Raw genomic sequence first — 19792 nt, forward strand, 5'->3', positions numbered from 1 at the left:
ACTACAAGGAGTAATTAACACTACTAGCAACCTACTAGCACCAATCCCGGACTTGGAGACAAGAATTGGATACAAGAGATGAACTAGGGTTTTGAGAGGAGATGGTGTTGATGAAGATGTTGATGGACATTGCCCTCTCCCGATGAGAGGAGCGTTGGTGATGATGATGGCGATGATTTCCCCCTCTGGGAGGGAAGTTTCCCCGGCAGAACAGCTCCGCCAGAGCCCTAGATTGGTTCCGCCAAGGTTCCGCCTCGTGGCGGCGGAGTTTCGTCTGAGAAGATGGCTTATTCTTTTTTTCCCATCGAAAGATTTCATATAGCAGAAGATGACCACCGGAGGGCCACCAGGGGGCCCACGAGGTAGGGGGCGCGCCCAGGGGGTAGGGCGCGCCCCCACCCTCGTGGGCAGGGTGTGCCCCCCTGGTGAACTTCTTGCGCTCAATATTTATTATATATTCTGAAATTGACTTCCGTGAAGTTTCAGGACTTTTGGAGTTGTGCAGGGTCTCTAATATTTGCTCCTTTTCCAGCCCAGAATCCAAGCTGTCGGCATTCTCCCTCTTTATTTAAACCTTGTAAAATAAGAGAGAATAGGCATAAGTATCGTGACATAATGTGTAATAATAGCCCATAATGCAATAAATATCGATATAAAATCATGATGCAAAATGGACGTATCAGAATTTAAGCAGATCCAATCCATCTAAGATACCTTGCCAAGTGAGCAATGCTGAGGATAAACAGTGTCAAAGATATGCCCCTGGGATAATATTTTCCCTTCGTCACCTTGATGCATAAGAATTATGGGGCGATCTCCAAGACTGCTTAGCCAGAAGAGCTTGATTAAATAATCTTAGATCATGGTGAAGGAAATATGCCCTAGAGGCAATAATAAAGTTATTATTTATTTCCTTATATCATGATAAATGTTTATTATTCATGCTAGAATTGTATTAACCGGAAACTTAATACATGTGTGAATACACAGACAAACAGAGTGTCCCTAGTATGCCTCTACTTGACTAGCTCGTTAATCAAAGATGGTTAAGTTTCCTAGCCATGGACATGTGTTGTCATTTGATGAACGGGGTCACACATTAGAGAATGATGTGATGGACTAGACCCATCCGTTAGCTTAGCACTATGATCGTTTAGTTTATTGCTATTGCTTTCTTCATGACTTATACATGTTCCTATGACTATGAGATTATGCAACTCCCGAATACCGGAGGAACACTTAGTGTGCTATCAAACGTCACAACGTAACTGGATGATTATAAAGATGCTCTACAGGTGTCTCCAATGGTGTTTGTTGAATTGGCATAGATCGAGATTAGGATTTGTCACTCCGATTGTCGGAGAGGTATCTCTGGGCCCTCTCGGTAATGCACATCACTATAAGCCTTGAAAGCAATGTGACTAATGATTTAGTTGCGGGATAATGCAACGGAACGAGTAAAGAGACTTGACGGTAACGAGATTGAACTAGGTATGATGATACCGATGATCGAATCTCGGGCAAGTAGCATACCGATGACAAAGGGAACAACGTATGTTGTTATACGGTTTGATCGATAAAAGATCTTCGTAGAATATGTAGGAGCCAATATGAGCATCCAGGTTCCGCTATTGGTTATTGACCGGAAATGTGTCTCGGTCATGTCTACATAGTTCTCGAACCCATAGGGTCCGCACGCTTAACGTTCGATGACGATTTGTATTATGAGTTCGAAGGTTGTTCGGAGTCCCGGATGAGTTCACGGACATGACGAGGAGTCTCGAAATGGTCGAGACATAAAGATCGATATATTGGAAGGCTTCAGACATCGGAAAGGTTTCAAGTGATTCGGGTATTTTTCGGAGTACCGGAGAGTTACGGGAATTCGCTGGAGGAAGTAGTGGGCCTTAATGGGACATACGGGAAAGGAGAGAAGGGCCTCAAGGGGTGGCTGCACGCCCCCCCCCCCCATGGGCTGGTCCGAATTGGACTAAGGAGGGGGCGGCGCCCCCCTCTTTCCTTCTCCCTCTCCTCTCCTTCCTTCTTCTCCTACATGGACTAGGAAAGGGGGAAACCTACTCCTACTAGGAGTAGGAATCCCCCCTTTGGGCATGCCCCTTGAGGCCGTCCCTCCTCCTCCTCCCCTCCTTTATATATGGGGGAGGGGGCACCCCATAGATACACAAGATTGGTCTTAGCCGTGTGCGGTGCCCCCTCCACAGTTTTCCACCTCGGTCATATTGTCGTAGTGCTTAGGCGAAGCCCTGTATCGGTAACTTCATCATTACCGTCACCACGCCGTCGTGCCGATGAAACTCTCCCTTGGCCTCAACTGGATCAAGAGTTCGAGGGACGTCACCGAGCTGAACGTGTGCAGATCGCGGAGGTGCCATGCGTTCGGTACTTGGATCGGTTGGATCGCGAAGACGTTCGACTACATCAACCGCATTACTAAATGCTTCCGCTTTTGGTCTACGAGGGTACGTAGACACACTCTCCCCTCTCGTTGTTATGCATCTCCTAGATAGACTTTGCGTGATCATAGGAAATTTTTTGAAATACTGTGTTCCCCAACACACGAAAACCCATACCCCCTCACCTTTGGGCCCTGTCAATTTACCCCAAGCCAACCAATGAGTTTTCCTCCTATCCTCCTTGTCACCCCTCCAAAAATTCCTTATAATCTGAGATAGATCCTCACAAAGTGATCCCGGGAATTTAAAGATACCCATGGGATAAATCGGAAGAGCCTGATGAACTAATTTGATCAAAGTTTCCTTTTCCCTACTAGACGCATATTTTTCTATCCAATCCGATAATATTCTAACAACCTTTTCTTTAGTAGATTGAAATTTACCAGCCTTCATTCTATCTTGTGGCACTGGAAGCCCAAGATATTTATCTTGAAAACCATCGGCAATAATGCGCATGATTACCATGGAAGCCACTTGATCTTCCATGCTACACTTCTTCCTCAACATAATAGAGCATTTATCTGGGCTCAGTAACTGGCCAGTCCCCTTCTCATAAGTTGAAAGAATATTTTTAATACATTGCTTGATTAATGGACCCCTTGAAACACAACAAGCAGTCATCACCAAACAAAAGATGAGAATTACCTGGAGTATGCCTATTCACCTTGAAAACTTGAAGAGCTCCTTTAGCACATGCATCTTATAGTAACAAAGAAAGATCCTCTACCACAAAAATGAATAAATATGGAGATAAAGGATCCCCTTTCCTGATACCACGAGAAGGGTAGAACGATTCCAAGAGCTACACCATTAAGCGCACTGATGATTTGACTGAGGTAACACAAGACATAATCGAGTTTATCCAACCTGCTACAAAACCCAAAGCCCCGAGCATCCTTTTTGAAAAGTGGCAATCCACCAAATCATACGCTTTGGCTAAATCCAATGTATAAGCACAAAATTCACCCCGACTATCCTCAAGCATACTTAAAGAATGTACACATTCAAAAACTATAAGAGCATTATTAGAAATTAATCTCCCGGGAATAAAAGCACTTTGGGTTGGGAGATCATACCATCAAGAAGCGGTCTCAGCTTGTTCACAAGGCACTTCGAAATAATTTTATAAATAACACTACATAGGATGATAGGAAGGAAATATTTAATACACTGGGGTTTATTCACCTTTGGAATAAGAACAATAATCGTATCATTTACCCCATTCAGCAGTATACCAGTGGCGAAAATATTTTTCACTGCAGGAATAATATCCTCTTTGAGAAAAGAAATCCAATCCTATACATCTAACGTACGTATCAACTTGCTATTCAAGATATCCACCTCGGAAGTGCCCAGCCGTCGTCACCTCTGGAAATTAGCCTAGGTCCTCTGCCTCCTGCGGTCCTGCTGGCGGCGCCGCCGGTCCACCTTGTCTCCGATGGCCCTAGGGCCATGGATGTGTGGTGGATCCTGGTCTTGCCGACTGGAGGGGTCCATTTTTAGATGTTTTTTCAATTTTTGTTAGAGTTTGTGTTCGGCTTAGGAAGGCGAGACGGAGGTGGCTCCCTGAAGATGGAATAAGGTTCTCTTCGCCTAGCCCCGTTCCGGTGGTGCATAGCACCGTTGGAGGGCGTGTGGAGGTGTCTTCGGTGGATCTCGCGGGATCCAGTCGGTGCTTGTCTTTTGTGGATCTACTCAGATTCGGTCTTCATTCGTCTACTTCTGTGTGTCTTTAGGGTGGATCCTTCCGATCTACACATCTTTCCATCGGAGCGGTTGCTGGTCTGGTGCGCTTGTCCTATGGGGCCTTAGCACGACGACTTACCGACTATCTACTACAAGAAGTTTTGTCCGGGTCCGGCGACGGAGGGGCGATGACGGCGGTGTGCCTTCGGTTCGCTTTAGTGCTTGTAGTCGTTGGTAGGGTCTACTGATCTGGATGTAATTTTTATTTTTTTCGGGTGTTCGTTGTATTGTCATGGTTGAAGATGAATAGATTGAAACTTTTCTTGCAAAAAAACCCTTTGAATAGTCCCCAGTTCCACTGAAAAAATTCTTGCAGGAAGGCCATCTGGATAGTAGTCTTTTATTAATGGTTTGTAGGATTAATATCTTTATGAATTTTCCCTCCATGTGTTTCAAGCCTCATTTTGTAGCGATCCAATGCACCCCATCTTTGTCTACGTTATCTCCCTTTATTCCTCCAAAAAAAACAATGTGTTTATTTCTAATGCACTATCCAAGTGCATCACACGCAACATTCATATCTTGTGAGATCTTTGAGGAGATCATGTAGATGCTCTTTGATTCGCATCTAAAAATCTGACGTTAGATTTTTAACATTTAGGATAGTAATTTCAGAGGATACCAGCATTATGATTTTCTCTTGATAATTTGTTTGATTTGTGTAGCATTGTATTCTATAAGAGTTTTTCTGCATGACTCTACTACACTATAATTATAGGACAGGTTTCATTGACTCAAAGCTCTTGTTAAGATCCGTCTTTTTTCATGGCGCAACAAACAAATTTTGGTGCAAATCCACTACGACAACATTTAAGTGGCCATGACATTGCAATCTTACGTTTACACTATTTGGCGCACTCATGTGTTTTGGTACACCCTGATACACTTTGATAGACGGTTCTAAATCCCTACAAGCCAAACAGATCACAACTCGGCCAAATATGGAGTAGAAGGTTTGTCGACCCGATTTGGCAAGGCAAATTTGTGATTTCATTTATTCCACACGCGATGCATGCTGCTTGCACCACAATGGCAACAAATAAACACCGAACATGCTTGCACCACAACAGCATTGCTTACCGCTTGGAACAAGCGGGTAGCTATCTAAAACAACAATCGACAACGGCATTGCTTGACATGATTGTTATTGCCCGCCTGAAGCAAACAAACTCAGATTTTCGCAACAGCATTTCCTCCGAAGGAACAGAGGGAAAGGAACCCGCAGGCCCATCACGAGTCCACACCGGCCCCTGTGCAACCCGTAGTAATCAATCGCCCCCACCGGCTTACTCACCGACGCAAAAGTTGCAAGCAAAATAATATAATCACACAAATTGCCCCGGCGAATAAACTGCTGCCGCGCGCAGTGCGCGAATCTGTTCCAGATTCGCTCATTTCGGGGAGTACATGTATTTTCGGAAAGGAGACTGTCAGATAAGAGGGTCAAATTATCACCCCTCTTCCCGCAAAAAAAGAGAAAGAATCACTCCACTTAAAATAGACCAATACAAATAAGTAGTGGCAGTATCGGCGTGAGTCAAGCTTAGAGATGCTCGGCAACACGTTTATTAAGGTGACCTGTGTCTGTTACTAGCTAGTACTCAGGTCAAGTGGTGAAATGGTATCATTACATCTATCAGCTAAATATTTTATTAATAGACCATCATAAGTTGTACATATATACTCCCTGCGTCTCATGATGTAAGAGTTTTTTGACAGTACATCAACGTGAGAAAACGTCTTACATTATGAAACAGAGGAAATATTTTTTTAGCATATATTCATCCGGGAACTAGCATCCAAAAGCATAGTAACGAATGGAGTAAGAATATATATATGTGACTATTGACTGGTACTATTATTTTTCTTGACAGGAAAAAGAAATGGAGTGGAGCAACGTGATTGAGGGAGAGCAAAGCGGGAGAAAAAGGGAGGGGGGAAAACAACGCAACAGTGCATTTGTTGCGGACACGGACTTTGGCAGCCATTCAATGACCCACCAGACACTCATCTCTTCCGCCCCTGCCGCTGCTGCCTTTTCCTCTGCTCCTCACCTCCTCCACGCCTCCCTCCCTACCCTTTCCCCCTCCTCCTCTCCGGCCGCCTCCGCCATGTCGTCGTCGTCGTTCGCACACCACCACGGCTCCCTGCAGGTAAGCATACATAGTCTCTCTGTGCTGAGACGTGTGTATGTGTGTGTGTGTGAGACGGTTTCTAGCAAGAGAGAAGTGGTTCTCGTGCGGGAACTGACGAGAGTTTGCTCTTTCTGTGGGTGCGGTTTCAGGTGGAGAGGATGTCCGCGCTGAGGAGTAGCCTCAGGCCGTGCGAGGCAGCCGAGGAGGTGGCGGCCGCCGTGGTCGCTGGGCCGGCGGCGTGGGGAGCCGGGCTGCTGGGTGACGGCTTCTCGGTGGAGGAGCTCCTCGACCTTGAGGAGCTCTGCGAGGTGGATAAGGACGGCGGCTTTCTCTGCGAGACGGCGCCGGCGGCCGAGGAGGAGGAAAAGTGCAGTGACTCCCACGGGTCGTCGGCGGTCTCCTACGAGCTCATGCCGCTTATTCCGCCGGAGATGGACCTGCCGGTAAGACGTTTGACCTTATTTCTCTCCCTTTTTCCGGCCAGACGGCGCTATTTTAGGTTTCCAGCGTTATTCATTTCTTTTGCGTGCTTTCTGTGTAGGCCCACGACGCGGAGGAACTGGAGTGGGTGTCGCGTATCATGGACGACTCGCAGGCAGAGCTCCCGCCGCCGGCTCAGCTCCCAGCGCCAGCGGCGTGGCCACCGCAGCACCGCCGGCCCCAGGAAAGCGCTGTGCCGGCCGTGGACCCTATGCGGACCCCGACCATATGCGCGCTTTCCACGGAAGCGCTGGTGCCGGTGAGGTCCAAGAAGCGCAGCAAGCGCTCGCGGGGCACCACCGTGTGGTCGCTCTCCGGCGCGTCCATATCCGACTCGGCGTCGTCGTCCGCCACCAGCTCCTCCTGCTCCTCGTCGGCCTCCCTGTCGTCCTTCTTCCTGATGGACTCCCCAACCTTCAACCTCCTCGACGAACCGCCACGCACCAAGAGCAAGAACAAGAAGTCCAAGCACAAGCTCAAGAAGCGCGGGCGCAAGCCAAAGAGCCATCTCCCGCCGCAGCTGTCTGGCGGCGCCGCCTCCCCGCCCGCCCAGGGCGACCGGCGGTGCAGCCACTGCGGCGTCCAGAAGACGCCCCAGTGGCGTGCGGGGCCGGAGGGCGCCAAGACGCTGTGCAACGCCTGCGGCGTCCGCTTCAAGTCGGGGCGGCTCCTGCCGGAGTACCGGCCGGCGTGCAGCCCCACGTTCGTGGGCAACCTGCACTCCAACTCCCACCGCAAGGTGCTGGAGATGCGCCGCAAGAAGGACCCCGTCCCCGTCGCCATCGAGGCCGCCGCCGCGCCGGCCGTCGCCTCGTTCTAGCCGCCCCTCCCCGCGGCGGCTAGTGTACATCTTTTTCGGCCGTGTCGTTGATTAGTCTGTTGTAACGTACTCCTCCTGGATTTTTCTTGGCGTCCTCTATTTAGTTGTTGCCCTACTACTAGAAAGAACTTATCAGAAAGTAGTTTCAGTAGGAGTCTATTAGGTCGTGTTAGGTGTAGGGATTACCACTACTCTACTAAGCTTTCGGTTTTAGGTTTGGTCTGTTAGGATATTGCCGTAGAAGTGGCGCCTTTTTAGTGGAGTCTCGGGAAGAAAGCTTTTCGAAGCTGTTTGAATCATGCGAGGCAGAAGTGGCAATGTCCATGCTTGGTTATCTTTGGTGTGAAGCAAGAAGCTAGCTAGCTGCCTTGTTTTTCTTTCTAGGAAGCTGCCAAGCCCATGGTTCCAGAAGAATACTCTGTCTGGTACTAGTATCATGGCGTGAATTCCCCTCTTCCTCTTCACATCACTACATCAGAAATTCAGCATCCCCTGTGCCAAATCTACCCAAGGAGTTGCAGCTTACGGCCCTTCGTCATTACTACTACGAACTCGTACGTATCTGATTAATGGCCACCGCACATCGGGTACAAACAGGACCCTGATAACTGCACCGTTACCGTCCATCTACGACACCCAAATTACTACTGCATTCAAGGTGGAACCAGTAGACTAGGCCACGGGGTTGCGAGCCAAAAATATTCACAAGAGTCCTGAAGAGTACACGAGAAGAATGCAATTGTGTATTTGCATTTGGGCCCTTTTCACCAGTCAGCACTGGCCGCCTGGCACGGGCAGAGCGTAGCGAATGGCGCGCGAGTTACTTTGAAAGAACGTTTCTACTTTCTACGGTACTGCTACTGGCCATTGGAGCTATCTTGGCAAGGTCATGGCCAGGTGCCTCGAATTTTGCGTACCCCGCATTTTAATATACTCCGTTCGGACAGACTAGTGTGCTTTGGTTGCAGCGGCCGCACTGCGATGCTCCCTCTCGTGATGCGAATTCCCTGTCAGGCCGGGCGCTCACGTCCGTTTGCACGACTGGTGTGGAACAACGTACAGTATTAAATAACCATTTTGGAAGTATTATATATTTTGGAGGAATAGATTGTTGAGAAAAAAATTTGCAATCTTACGTGAAATAGTACACCGTGAAGGAACTAAACATGAACTCGAATGTCATGCTTCTTTGTTTCGCATGATTCTAAGGATTATAAAAATAGGGAGAGAAAATGCAGAGTTGCTTTCCTTTCGCGAATACGAAAAAGATCCGCTTATCATTTCATTGATAGGAGGAAAATGCAGAATTGTCATACAATGTCCATTTGAACCCTACATAATTGAATTTGTATCAATGTATGTTTGATTGCACCGCAGTAAAAACAAATAATTCATTCCAAGAGATTCGAGAGCACCGCAGTAAAAACGAATGACGAATGCTTCGAAATTTTTCCTATATGATTCAACCTTAGCGTCATGTTGTAGCCCTTAGTATTTTCTTTAAAATTCCTAATGTTTGTTAAATTGTAATTTTAGACTTGTTTTAAAACACCAATTAGAAAACTACTGCTGGTCGTTAGCGACAGATCCGGATGACTTCTCTCCATGTGGGAATCGATCCACCGCACCTCCATTTTTTTTCTTCTGGCGCAATAAAAACAATCGAGTTGGCGGAAGTGCAAATCGAACGCACCACCTCTTGGTAGACCAAGATAGTTGCAACCACCCAGTCTAGATTGAGCCAATGATTAGATTGAGGTTAGATAGTATTTGTACTGCTACTTAGCGCGACTTGAAAACGAACCATTTTTCTTTTTTTCCTTTCATATTTTTTATCCTATATAGATAGCCCGGCTGCTCTGTTAATATTTACAACATCATGGTAATTTTAACATAGAAAAAATTATTGACATATCCCGGTAACTTCGTTGTAAATAGCATGCCAGGGTACACAAGTTTTTTTTTGAGGGTACAAAAGTTATCAACACTCTGGTACGTAACTTATGATGCTTTTTATACATAAGTTACCGGGGAATATTTTAAATATTTTTTCTTGGGTCAGAGTTACGATAGGTGTTGTACAAAATTATTATGCTTTGCAGTCTGTAAAAAATCATGATATTTACACAAAAGTTATCATGGCAGCGGTACATAAATTATCATACTATTTACATAGTAATTATCAGGGTACGTTTCAAGCACCCCTCGTGTTGAAATATTACCGTCATATTTGTATCTAAATTATCAGGGCTGCAGTGCATAAATTATCATGTCATTTACACAATAGTTATTCGGAGTTATGTTCTCCAAAGAGAAAATTTTCAAAATCAAAGTTATCAGCTATGTTGTGTGTATATTATCATGTTATTTGCACAGAAATTACCGGGGTATGATTTTCAACAACTTTTATCCTGGGGTCAAAGGAGTTGCCACGGTTTTTGTACGTGGGTTATCAGCTTTGTTGTGTGTATACTACCATCCTATTTACACAGAATTTACCAAGAATTGTTTTTCAATATTTTTCCTCGGGTCAAATGGTTACCATAATGTTTGTACGTGAGTTATCAACTTTGTTGTGTCTATATTATCATGTTATTTACATACAAGTTACCGGACTAGATTATTTAACATTTTTCGGGGTAGAAAGGTTATCATGGTGCTTGTACGTGAGTTATCGTCTTTGTTTTGCTTATATTGCCATGATATTTGCACAAAAATTACCGGGGGTATTGTTTTCAACAACTTTCATTCTAGGGTTAAAAGAATTACCGTAGTGTTTGTATGCGAGTTATCGGCTTTATTGTGTGTATATTACCATCATATTTACATAAAAGTTACTGGGGTTTGTTTTTCCACTAAATTTTTCTCCAGTCAAAACTTACCGGCTCTATTGTGTGACCACGAGTGTTTGTTATATTATCAGGTCGTGCCTAAATTACTGTGTTATTTACACAAAATTGATGTGTATAATATCCTGTTGTTTAGACAAAATTATCGGGATATGTTTCAATATATTTTTTCTGGGTCAAAATTACCATGGTATTTGTATGTAACTTATCAGATCTACGATGCATAATCGTGCTATTTACCCATAAGTTATCACGGTCTTTGCATCATAATTTACTAGGTCCGCATGCGTCAAATACCATGCTATTTACACACAAGCTCCCGGTTTTGTCACGTGAGAGAAGCGGATCGAGTTGTTTTTCTTTTCCACTCATTTAATAAGGTATAAAATACATGTAATCTGCATAAAAAATCAGAGGAGACAGTTAGCTCAGTTGGTAGTGTGCTATGGTCTCAACCAACAGGTTCCCGGTTTGATTCTTGCAAGCGCCTTTTTTTCTTTCCACGCGTGAAACCGGAAAAAATGGATCGATTGTTGCGCGGGAGATGAAAAAAAAACGATCGAGCGATTGTTGCGCGGGAGGAGGATCGAGCGGTCGCCAGGTCATACGCGCCTGTTGCTAATGAGCAGTCGGCAGGAAATTAGCTTTATCGATTAGAAAAATTAAAGAATTTGTTCCCGCACAAGAACATTTTGTGGAGGAGCCAAACATAGACTCTAGTCTCACTAAGTAAATCTTTGAAATTCCTAATTCATTTCACTCTCCTAACTTTCTTTGATCAAAAAATTACTGCAATTCTGATGCACAGCATCCAAATACTTCTTCAAAGTCACCATAAATTTGATTCATGTAACATTTATATTGTCATGACTCTCCTTTCTTATTTGCATGTTTTTAGATGTCTAATTTCAAAGATATTCCCAACAACACAATTTATTTTATTTTTAAAAGTTCATGTACAAAGGGAAAAAGTGAAGCAGGTGCTAGCAAGATGTTTTTTTGTTTTCTTCTTAGAATGGGTAATAACGTAAACACGGGACCTTTCTCACTTTTGTAATTTCTTGGTTTAAAAACTACTCTCTCCGTTTCTAAATATAATTTTTTTTAGACATTTCAAATGGACTACAACATACGGATGTATGTAGACATATATTAGAGTGTGAATTCACTTTTTTTTATTTGTATGCAGTCACTTGTTGAAATATTTAAAAAGACTTACATTTAAGAATGGAGGGAGTACTATAGTTCTTCTTTAAGAACGCAGGCTCAAGATGTGCCCCGACCCTAAACTAATAATGCCTTAAACAAGGCAACCAAGTAAAAAGGTCTAACACTTACACACCACATGGCAGCAACGACTATAGGATAGAGCTTGCAAACGAGTACAGAGACTCGGAACAAATGGAAAAGTAGGGCCTGGAGGTGGAGCTGTCCGTCCTCATGATGGCCCAGATCCCCCTAATTAGCTGAACTGCCACGTCCATATTGTTCGAGTCCCTCAGTTTCCATGATGGCCCATAATCGCATAAACACAATACATTTGAAGACGTAGTCAATACAATTTCAAGACGAAGCCCGGGTGGAACGGCGGCCTAGAGTGGACTCGGTAGTTAAATACAACTCTGTAACATTCAAATTGACTTGGCTTGGACTTGGACGGCGGCTACGACCGATTGTAATCCAGCTGTAGCAGTGAGGGAGGTTGGAAGGAAAAGCACGCTACCGAATTCCCCATTTCGCCATGAACCCTAGTTCCTCTTCATAGATCGATCGCGACCCTTACATTTGGTATCAGATTCGGCGGTCCTGGCGCTTCCCCAACATCATCATAAGACGCGGTGGCGAGATCGACGGCGAGCGGCGGCGATGGAGAAGCGGACGAAGGATGGGCGCGGCGTCTACGAATACCACGACCCTCGACGGCTTGCTCTCCTCGAGGGTGGGCAGGGTCCACGACGAGCTGTTGATGGAGCTACAGCAGATCCGCGGCGACCAGTCGAAGGGGAGCCCTTCGTGACATGAAGATCCATCACCGTCGTGCGTGGCTGGAAATGGTCACGGCGGTGCCCCGACTGATTCCCTCGGTTTCGACCACGACCACCGGGGAAGGTGCATAATACTTATGTCCCTCCTCCGGTCAGAGGTGCGCGAGAGTCCAATTTACCATTCTGTCATTCTCTGGGTCCAGTGTCGAATTCCTTTGATGCTGCTGATTCGTTTGCATTTGGCGCTCGCCTGGAATTGTCGCGATTTGATGGAGCCAATCCGTGTCTGTGGCAAACGCGTTGCGAAGATCAGTTCTGGTTGTGGTGTACTCCGACTCATTGATGGATTTCTCTGGCTACGGCTCAATTCAAGGGTGCTGCTGCCCATTGGTTGGAGTCTATGTAGTGTCGTCAACCGCAGGCAAGTTGGTCTGAATTCTGTCAGAGTGTGCAGAACCGCTTTGGTCGTAATCAGCATCAGACGTCGTTGCGTCAGTTGTTCCAGATAGCTCAGATATCATCCATAGCTAATTATGTAGAGCGTTTCACTGACTTATGTGATCAACTGTCTACGTATGAAGAGCCACCCAATTCACTGCATTACACTACCAGATTCCTGGATGGACTCAAACCTGGTGTTCGTGTTGCTGTAGCTCTGCAGAAATCACGTGATCTCGATGCAGCGTATGATTTAGCCCTGTTGCATGAGGAGTTGGGTGAGGGCATTTGTAGGATCGAAAGTATGTCTAGAGGGGGGGTGATTAGACTACTTGACCAAATAAAAACTTAACCTTTTCCCAATTTTAGTTCTTGGCAGATTTTAGCTATTGTAGGACAAGTCAAGCAATCATCACATAATTCAAGCAAGCATGCAAAGAGTATATTGGCAGCGGAAAGTAAAGCATGCAACTTGCAAGAATGTAAAGGGAAGGGTTTGGAGAATTCAAACGCAATTGAAGACACAGATGTTTTTCCCGTGGTTCAGATAGGTGGTGCTATCCTACATCCACGTTGATGGAGACTTCAACCCACGAAGGGTAACGGTTGCGCGAGTCCACGGAGGGCTCCACCCACAAAGAATAACGGTTGCGCGAGTCCACGAAGGGCTCCACCCACGAAGGGTCCACGAAGAAGCAACCACCCACAAAGGGTCCACGAAGTAGCAACCTTGTCTATCCCACCATGGCCATCGCCCACGAAGGACTTGCCTCACTAGCGGTAGATCTTCACGAAGTAGGCGATCTCCTTGCCCTTACAAACTCCTTGGTTCAACTCCACAATCTTGTCGGAGGCTCCCAAGTGACACCTAGCCAATCTAGGAGACACCACTCTCCAAGAAGTAACAAATGGTGTGTAGGTAATGAACTCCTTGCTCTTGTGCTTCAAATGATAGTCTCCCCAACACTCAACTCTCTCTCATAGGATTTGGATTTTGTGGAAAGAAGATTTGAGTGGAAAGCAACTTGGGGAAGGCTAGAGATCAAGATTCATATGATAGGAATGGAATATCTTGGTCTCAACACATGAGTAAGTGGTTCTCTCTCAAAACATATGAGTTGGAATTGTGTATGTGTTCTAATGGCTCTCTCTCTGAATGAAGAGGAGGTGGAGGGGTATATATAGCCTCCACACAAAATCCAACCGTTACACACAGTTTTCCAATCTCGGTGGGACCGAATCAAAAAACTCGGTCGGACCGAAAAGGTAAACTTAGTGACCGTTAGAGATTTTCGGTGGGACTGACATGCAACTCGGTAGGACCGATATGGTTAGGGTTTGGGCATAACGTAATCTCGGTGAGACCGATTACACAAACTCGGTGAGACCGATTTTGGTAATTAGCTAACCAGAGAGTTGGTCAGGCAAACTCGGTGGGACCGATTTGCTCTTTCGGTGAGACCGAAAAGTTACAAAAAGGAAACACTGAATTTACATTGCAATCTCGGTGGGACCGATTCGCTCTTTCGGTGAGACCGAAAAGTTACGAAAGGGAAACAGAGAGTTTGCAATCCCATCTCGGTGAGACCGAGATCCCTATCGGTAGAACCGAATTGCTAGGGTTTGGCAGTGGCTTATGACAAGTGAAACTCGGTGGCGCCGGATAGAAAGAATCGGTAGGACCGAGTTTGGCTTAGGGTTTAGGTCATATGTGGATATGGGAAAGTAGTTGAGGGTTTTGGAGCATATCACTAAGCACATGAAGGAAGAGGCTCATTATGCAACACCTCATCCCTCCTTGATAGTATTGGCTTTTCCTAAAGACTCAATGTGATCTTGGATCACTAAAATATAAAATGAAGAGTCTTGAGCTTTTGAGCTTGAGCCAATCCTTTGTCCTTAGCATTTTGAGGGTTCCACTTTCACATCCATGCCATGCCAATCATTGAGCTTTCCTGAAATAGTCATCTTGGAATAGCATTAGTTCAATGAGCTATAAGTTGTTATGAATTACCAAAACCACCTAGGGATAGTTGCACTTTCAATCTCCCCCTTTTTGGTAATTGATGACAACATATAGATCAAAGCTTCGACAAATGATAATAAGCATGAAATATATCGTCTCTTTGAGAAGTATGTGACAAGTAAGAGCTCCCCCTAAATTTGTGCATATTTAAAATTTGCTTTGGACTGCAAATGCACAAAGAATTAGAGTCATGGGTTACTCTTCCATGTCACATACATCTTGGTGGAGCGCTTAAAATGATAAGAATGAAATACATGCACTCATCACCAAGAATAGTGAATGATCACATAAGATAGATAAGATGATAATATTAAGCAAACATTTATTGTAGCTTATGATCAAACACATGATCATCAATGTCTCACGAGCAAAGACATAGTATCTCACACAAAAGCAAACAAAGTTCAAAAAAAACCACAAAATAAAACAAGAGAGAATAAAAGCAACACTCTCTCTCGAAGCCTATGATCTATACATTTTCTCCCCCTTTGGCAACAAGTTACCAAAAAGTTCCTAGAAAATGCATAGTGCTAAGTCGACACTCAGGCTTGATCTTCAGGTGGTGGTGGAGTCCGGAGCACTCCAAGGACGAAACCTTCTATAGACGTGGTCGGAGTCGAGGCTGAAGTGGACGCTGGAGCTGGTGGAACTGAGGCTGTAGCTGGTGCAGACGTGGTGGCTCTGGGGTCAGCAACTGGCACTGCAGACGACCTCGGACCTCGTGGCACTCTGGCAAAGGCATCAGTTGTAGTCTTGCCTCTCCTCTCCTGCATGTCATCCTGGAGCTGCTCCACTGCAGTCTGAATCTCTGTCACTTTGACATCCAAGTCATAGAACTTTTGTTCCATGATCCTCTCTAAGCTTGCCTGGTTCTGAGTTAGGGTAGCTAGTCCTTGCTCAATCCACAGGGTGGATGCAATCAAGTAACCAAGCTGCTCTTGTTTGGTTTTCAGGAAATATTCAGATGCCTCCTCTTGTAGGCATCTTGGCAGCTTTCTCCTTCCTCGCCTTCTCCTTCTTGGCTTATGCTTGGGCAGATGATGGCTCATTCTCAGTCATGACCACTTGATTATCTTCAAAATCTGGACGGATGGGCAGGTGTTCCTTGTCCAATAAGTATATCCCCGTGCCCATCTTAGAGTTGATGAGCTCCTGAATCTCCGGGGCATATCCACAGCTCCTCTTCTGGTCTGCTGTTGTCCTCTTGATTGTTTCAATCATAAGGCTCATGACTTTGAATTTCTGTGGCACGTCAAAGATATGAAGCAAGTTGATCGCGTGGCCCCTGATCATCTTGTGATCTCCAGACTTGGGCAATAGGGTGTGCCTAAAAATCCAGTTGATGGTTGGCAGCCCTGACAGAAGATAGTGTACTGAGCCAAACTTGAACGTATCAAGTGCTTCATTTGGAATCTCCTTGTACATGTTTGACATTGAGTTGTGGTCCATCTTCTTGGCATAAATGTCCAAGTCATCATCATGCTCTTCTGGGGCATTAATCAGCTGAGCCCATTCAGCAACTGTAGACTGGTACCTCGTACCCTCTGACATCCATACAATCCTGCCATCTGGCTAGAAATGGGTTGTGGAGTAGAACTGCATGATGAGTTCCTCGTTTCACTTTGTGAGATTCTGCCCAACAAAGTCCTCTACTCCACATGCCTTGAAGCTGTCCTGCACTCCAGGGTAGTACTCTTCGTTGTCCTTGATGTATTGCCAATCAACCCATCTCATATCATAGGCAATTGGCTTCTTGTCTACCAGCACTGTCTCATAAAAGTCTTGTTGCTCCTTGGTGTGAAACCTGTAGTCAACTGCAGTCCTTCTTCTTGAAGCATACGGGTCTGCTTCTCTCCACTTCCGGAGCCCTGAATCTCTCCTGAGTTTCATATCCTCAGCCACAGGATGAGCATCATTGTGGTCTGGGATCTTGGGCTTGAGCTTTCTAAGAACATTCTCTTCTTCTTCTCCTGCAGCTTCAGACACTGGGGCCTTGTTCTTCTCAGTAGTCGGGATGCTTCTTGTGTTCCTCTTTGGCTTTGGCTTTGGAGCTGGCTTGGCCTTGGAAGCAGCTGCCCCTGTTCTTATGGCATCACCCATCAGCTTGGGTGCCTTAGGTGCTGGTGCAGCTACCTCTTCTTCTTCCTCCTCATCTTCCATGATGGAAGCCTTGCCAAGCACTCTGGCTACAGTTTTCTTCACCCTTTCTTTCCTCTTCTTGCCTTCAGCAGGAACTGGCTCAATGGGAGTGGGCTTCTCAGTTGAAGCTCTGGCCTTTGACATAGGCTGCCTGCCTGCTGGCCTTTTGATCTTCATCCCTGGTTTTATGCCCTGTGCTGGCTCAACTCTCTTGGATGTGGCTTCCTCTTCCTCTGCCACATAATCTTCATCCTCAGAATCTGAAGTTCTCTTCTTTCTTTGTCTGGTGGCAGCTTTAGGCAGATTGCTAGGAGTACTTCTGCTGCCATCATCTGAAGAACTGGAGGGACTAGTGCCCTCACTCATCTGCACTTGCTCTTCTGACATGTTCTGGCTATCACTTTGGTCTGACATGATGAACAAGCTGACTGCTGACCCTGTGAATAGTTTATAGATGAGGTAGAATAGATGAGCATCACAAAATGCAGAGATTTTTGCAAAAGAATGATCCAAAAACTTAGTTTTAGTTTCCCACTGAAATCATCTCGGATCTACCGATTTCTAAACTCGGTGATACCAAAGCAGTTTTGGCACCTAAACTAGTGAACTCGGTCAGACCGAGTCACAGTTCGGTGGCACCGAGACTGCTAGGGTTTCACAGAGTTCCAAAATCGGTCACACCGATAAGTAATTCTCGGTCAGACCGAGTCTCACTTGTGCAATGGCATAAGCCAAATCGGTGGGACCGAGTTTTTCAACTCGGTGGGTCCGAGATGGTTTCGGCGGAAACCTAACCCTAAATTTTTTGAATTAAACCTAATCTACGAGTTCATTGACTGGACAGAAGTTTAACAAACGTGGCAAGAATCATGATGATCACAATGTGCTAAGAATTGGATTGGGAATAGCACAAAGATCGAGTCTATACCCTAGTTCGGCGGAGACTCGCTACGGCGGCAACGACGGGGTTGAATTTCCATTGACAGCGACGGAGACCAGCGACTGGAGGCGGCCGGCGGCGAGGAGACGATCCGGAGACCAATTTGGCAGAGCAGGCTATCGCGCGGGCGAAGGGGTTCGGAGAAATTTCCAAATTTTTGCCCATGACTATATATAGCCCGACCCTGTCGGTGTGACCGAGTGGAACAACTCAGTGGCACCGAGATGCAAAACTGTATACAGTTGTTGCAACTCGGTGTGACCGAATGGTTCAAATCGGTTGCACCGAGATCGAAAACCTAGATCAACTTAATGATCTCGGTAGGACCGAAAGTGGGGTATCGGTCAGACCGAGAATCATAAAGAGGTTTTGGAAGTTTAAGTCTATGACGAATCGAGGATTCCGAGCACTCCTCACATAGAGTGGTTCGAATCTGACTTGATCAAATTTTGTGATGTAGCATGAATAGAGTTTGAGACGAGAAAAACATAGATAGCTAGAGGAGGTTCTTAGGCATTCTTGTCCATCCACTTGGCAAAAGGAAATAAAACCAAACAATCAAAACAACAAGTGGATGTCCTCGAATGAGTAAAATATGCAACCAGCATGCTCACACAATAAGATGGCAAATGAAATATGTGACAAGGCATGCACAACCAATTCTAGCATCTATCAAGCAATTTGCGATGACAAGGTCATCTATATATGAGTATATTGACTTAGGAGTCAAGTGAGAACACTTGATCATAGGTCATACTCATTGTTTAAGCTCAAGTGGGGTTACCACTTTTACATAAAGCATTGTTGTGTTCACATCTTTAGAGTTGCTTTAGCTCAAGTCTTAGAGTAAAGCTCCCCCTAGATGTGATATCCCCCCTTAGAGGGATGAACTAACCTCGGGTTTTGTCGATGATGACTTCATGTAGATGTTGAAGATGTGGATGCTCAATGTTGATGTAGATCACTTGGAGCTATCCATTTGAGTGAATTGCACTTTCAATACCTACATGGGTTAGTCCCACAAGGAACAAACAAGGATATCCATAGACATAGAGTGATGCACACACAAGATGATGTCCATGAAAACTTTTAGGTTACCTTGTCCCTTGTCTTACCAACAAGAGGGTTTGTGACTCCTTGAACTAGTGCAAGATGTGGAAGTTGATTGCACTTGTTCTTGCCAAAATGATAAGAGTGAAGTATGTTGGCGGAGTTACCCTCAAGAACTCTCTAGTTCTTCTTCTTTTGGATCCACACCATCTTGATGGGAATCCTTGGAGTTGTAGTCGTACTTGATGAAGTGGAACTTGAAGTAGTCTTGGGAATCCACTTGACTAAGGTCTTAGGAGCTTCTTCAAATGCATCAATTTCCTCTTGAAGCTTGTCCTTGCCTTTTTGCTTGTAGTCTTGTGGTGGAAGATCATCTTGAGCTTGTGTCCCCTTGAAAGAAGTATCATACTTATCTTGTTGAGGAACAAACTTTGTCTTGGGGTATTGATCTTCTTCCCACTCAACTCCATTGGCATTGAACTTTCGTTCAAAACCAACACCTTGATTCTTCCGGTGCATTCCTTGCTTGCGCACAATTTCCTCGAATTGCTTACTCCGGCAAGGCTTTTGTACACTCCTTTCTCTATAATTCCCTTCAATAAGCTATTTTCTTGCTCAAGTGTAACTTGGCTAAGAGAATCATTAGTGGAATCAAGAGAACTACTAGAGGCAACAATATTGGATTTAGCATGATTTGTTACTGCTAGAGG

The 19792-nt window shown here is 45.3% G+C and overlaps 1 protein-coding gene across 1 annotated transcript; it reads left to right on the forward strand.

Annotated features, from left to right (window-relative positions):
* Positions 1-6079: 6079 nt before the first annotated feature.
* Positions 6080-7989, forward strand: LOC123127861 (GATA transcription factor 6). Its single transcript, XM_044547715.1, has 3 exons — positions 6080-6373; positions 6505-6798; positions 6897-7989. The coding sequence occupies exons 1-3, from the start codon at positions 6104-6106 to the stop codon at positions 7653-7655; spliced, it is 1323 nt and encodes a 440-aa protein (XP_044403650.1). The 5' UTR covers positions 6080-6103; the 3' UTR covers positions 7656-7989.
* Positions 7990-19792: the final 11803 nt, after the last annotated feature.

The sequence above is a fragment of the Triticum aestivum genome, chromosome 6A, assembly GCF_018294505.1.
Source record: "Triticum aestivum cultivar Chinese Spring chromosome 6A, IWGSC CS RefSeq v2.1, whole genome shotgun sequence".
NCBI classification, from domain to species: Eukaryota; Viridiplantae; Streptophyta; class Magnoliopsida; order Poales; family Poaceae; genus Triticum; species Triticum aestivum.

Coding starts and splice junctions, on each gene's coding strand:
- LOC123127861 (XM_044547715.1), top strand. CDS start 6,104: ATGGAGTGGAGCAACGTGATTGAGGGAGAGCAAAGCGGGAGAAAAAGG. Junction 6,374..6,504: donor ACCACCACGGCTCCCTGCAG/GTAAGCATACAT, acceptor GTGCGGTTTCAG/GTGGAGAGGATGTCCGCGCT. Junction 6,799..6,896: donor CGCCGGAGATGGACCTGCCG/GTAAGACGTTTG, acceptor CTTTCTGTGTAG/GCCCACGACGCGGAGGAACT.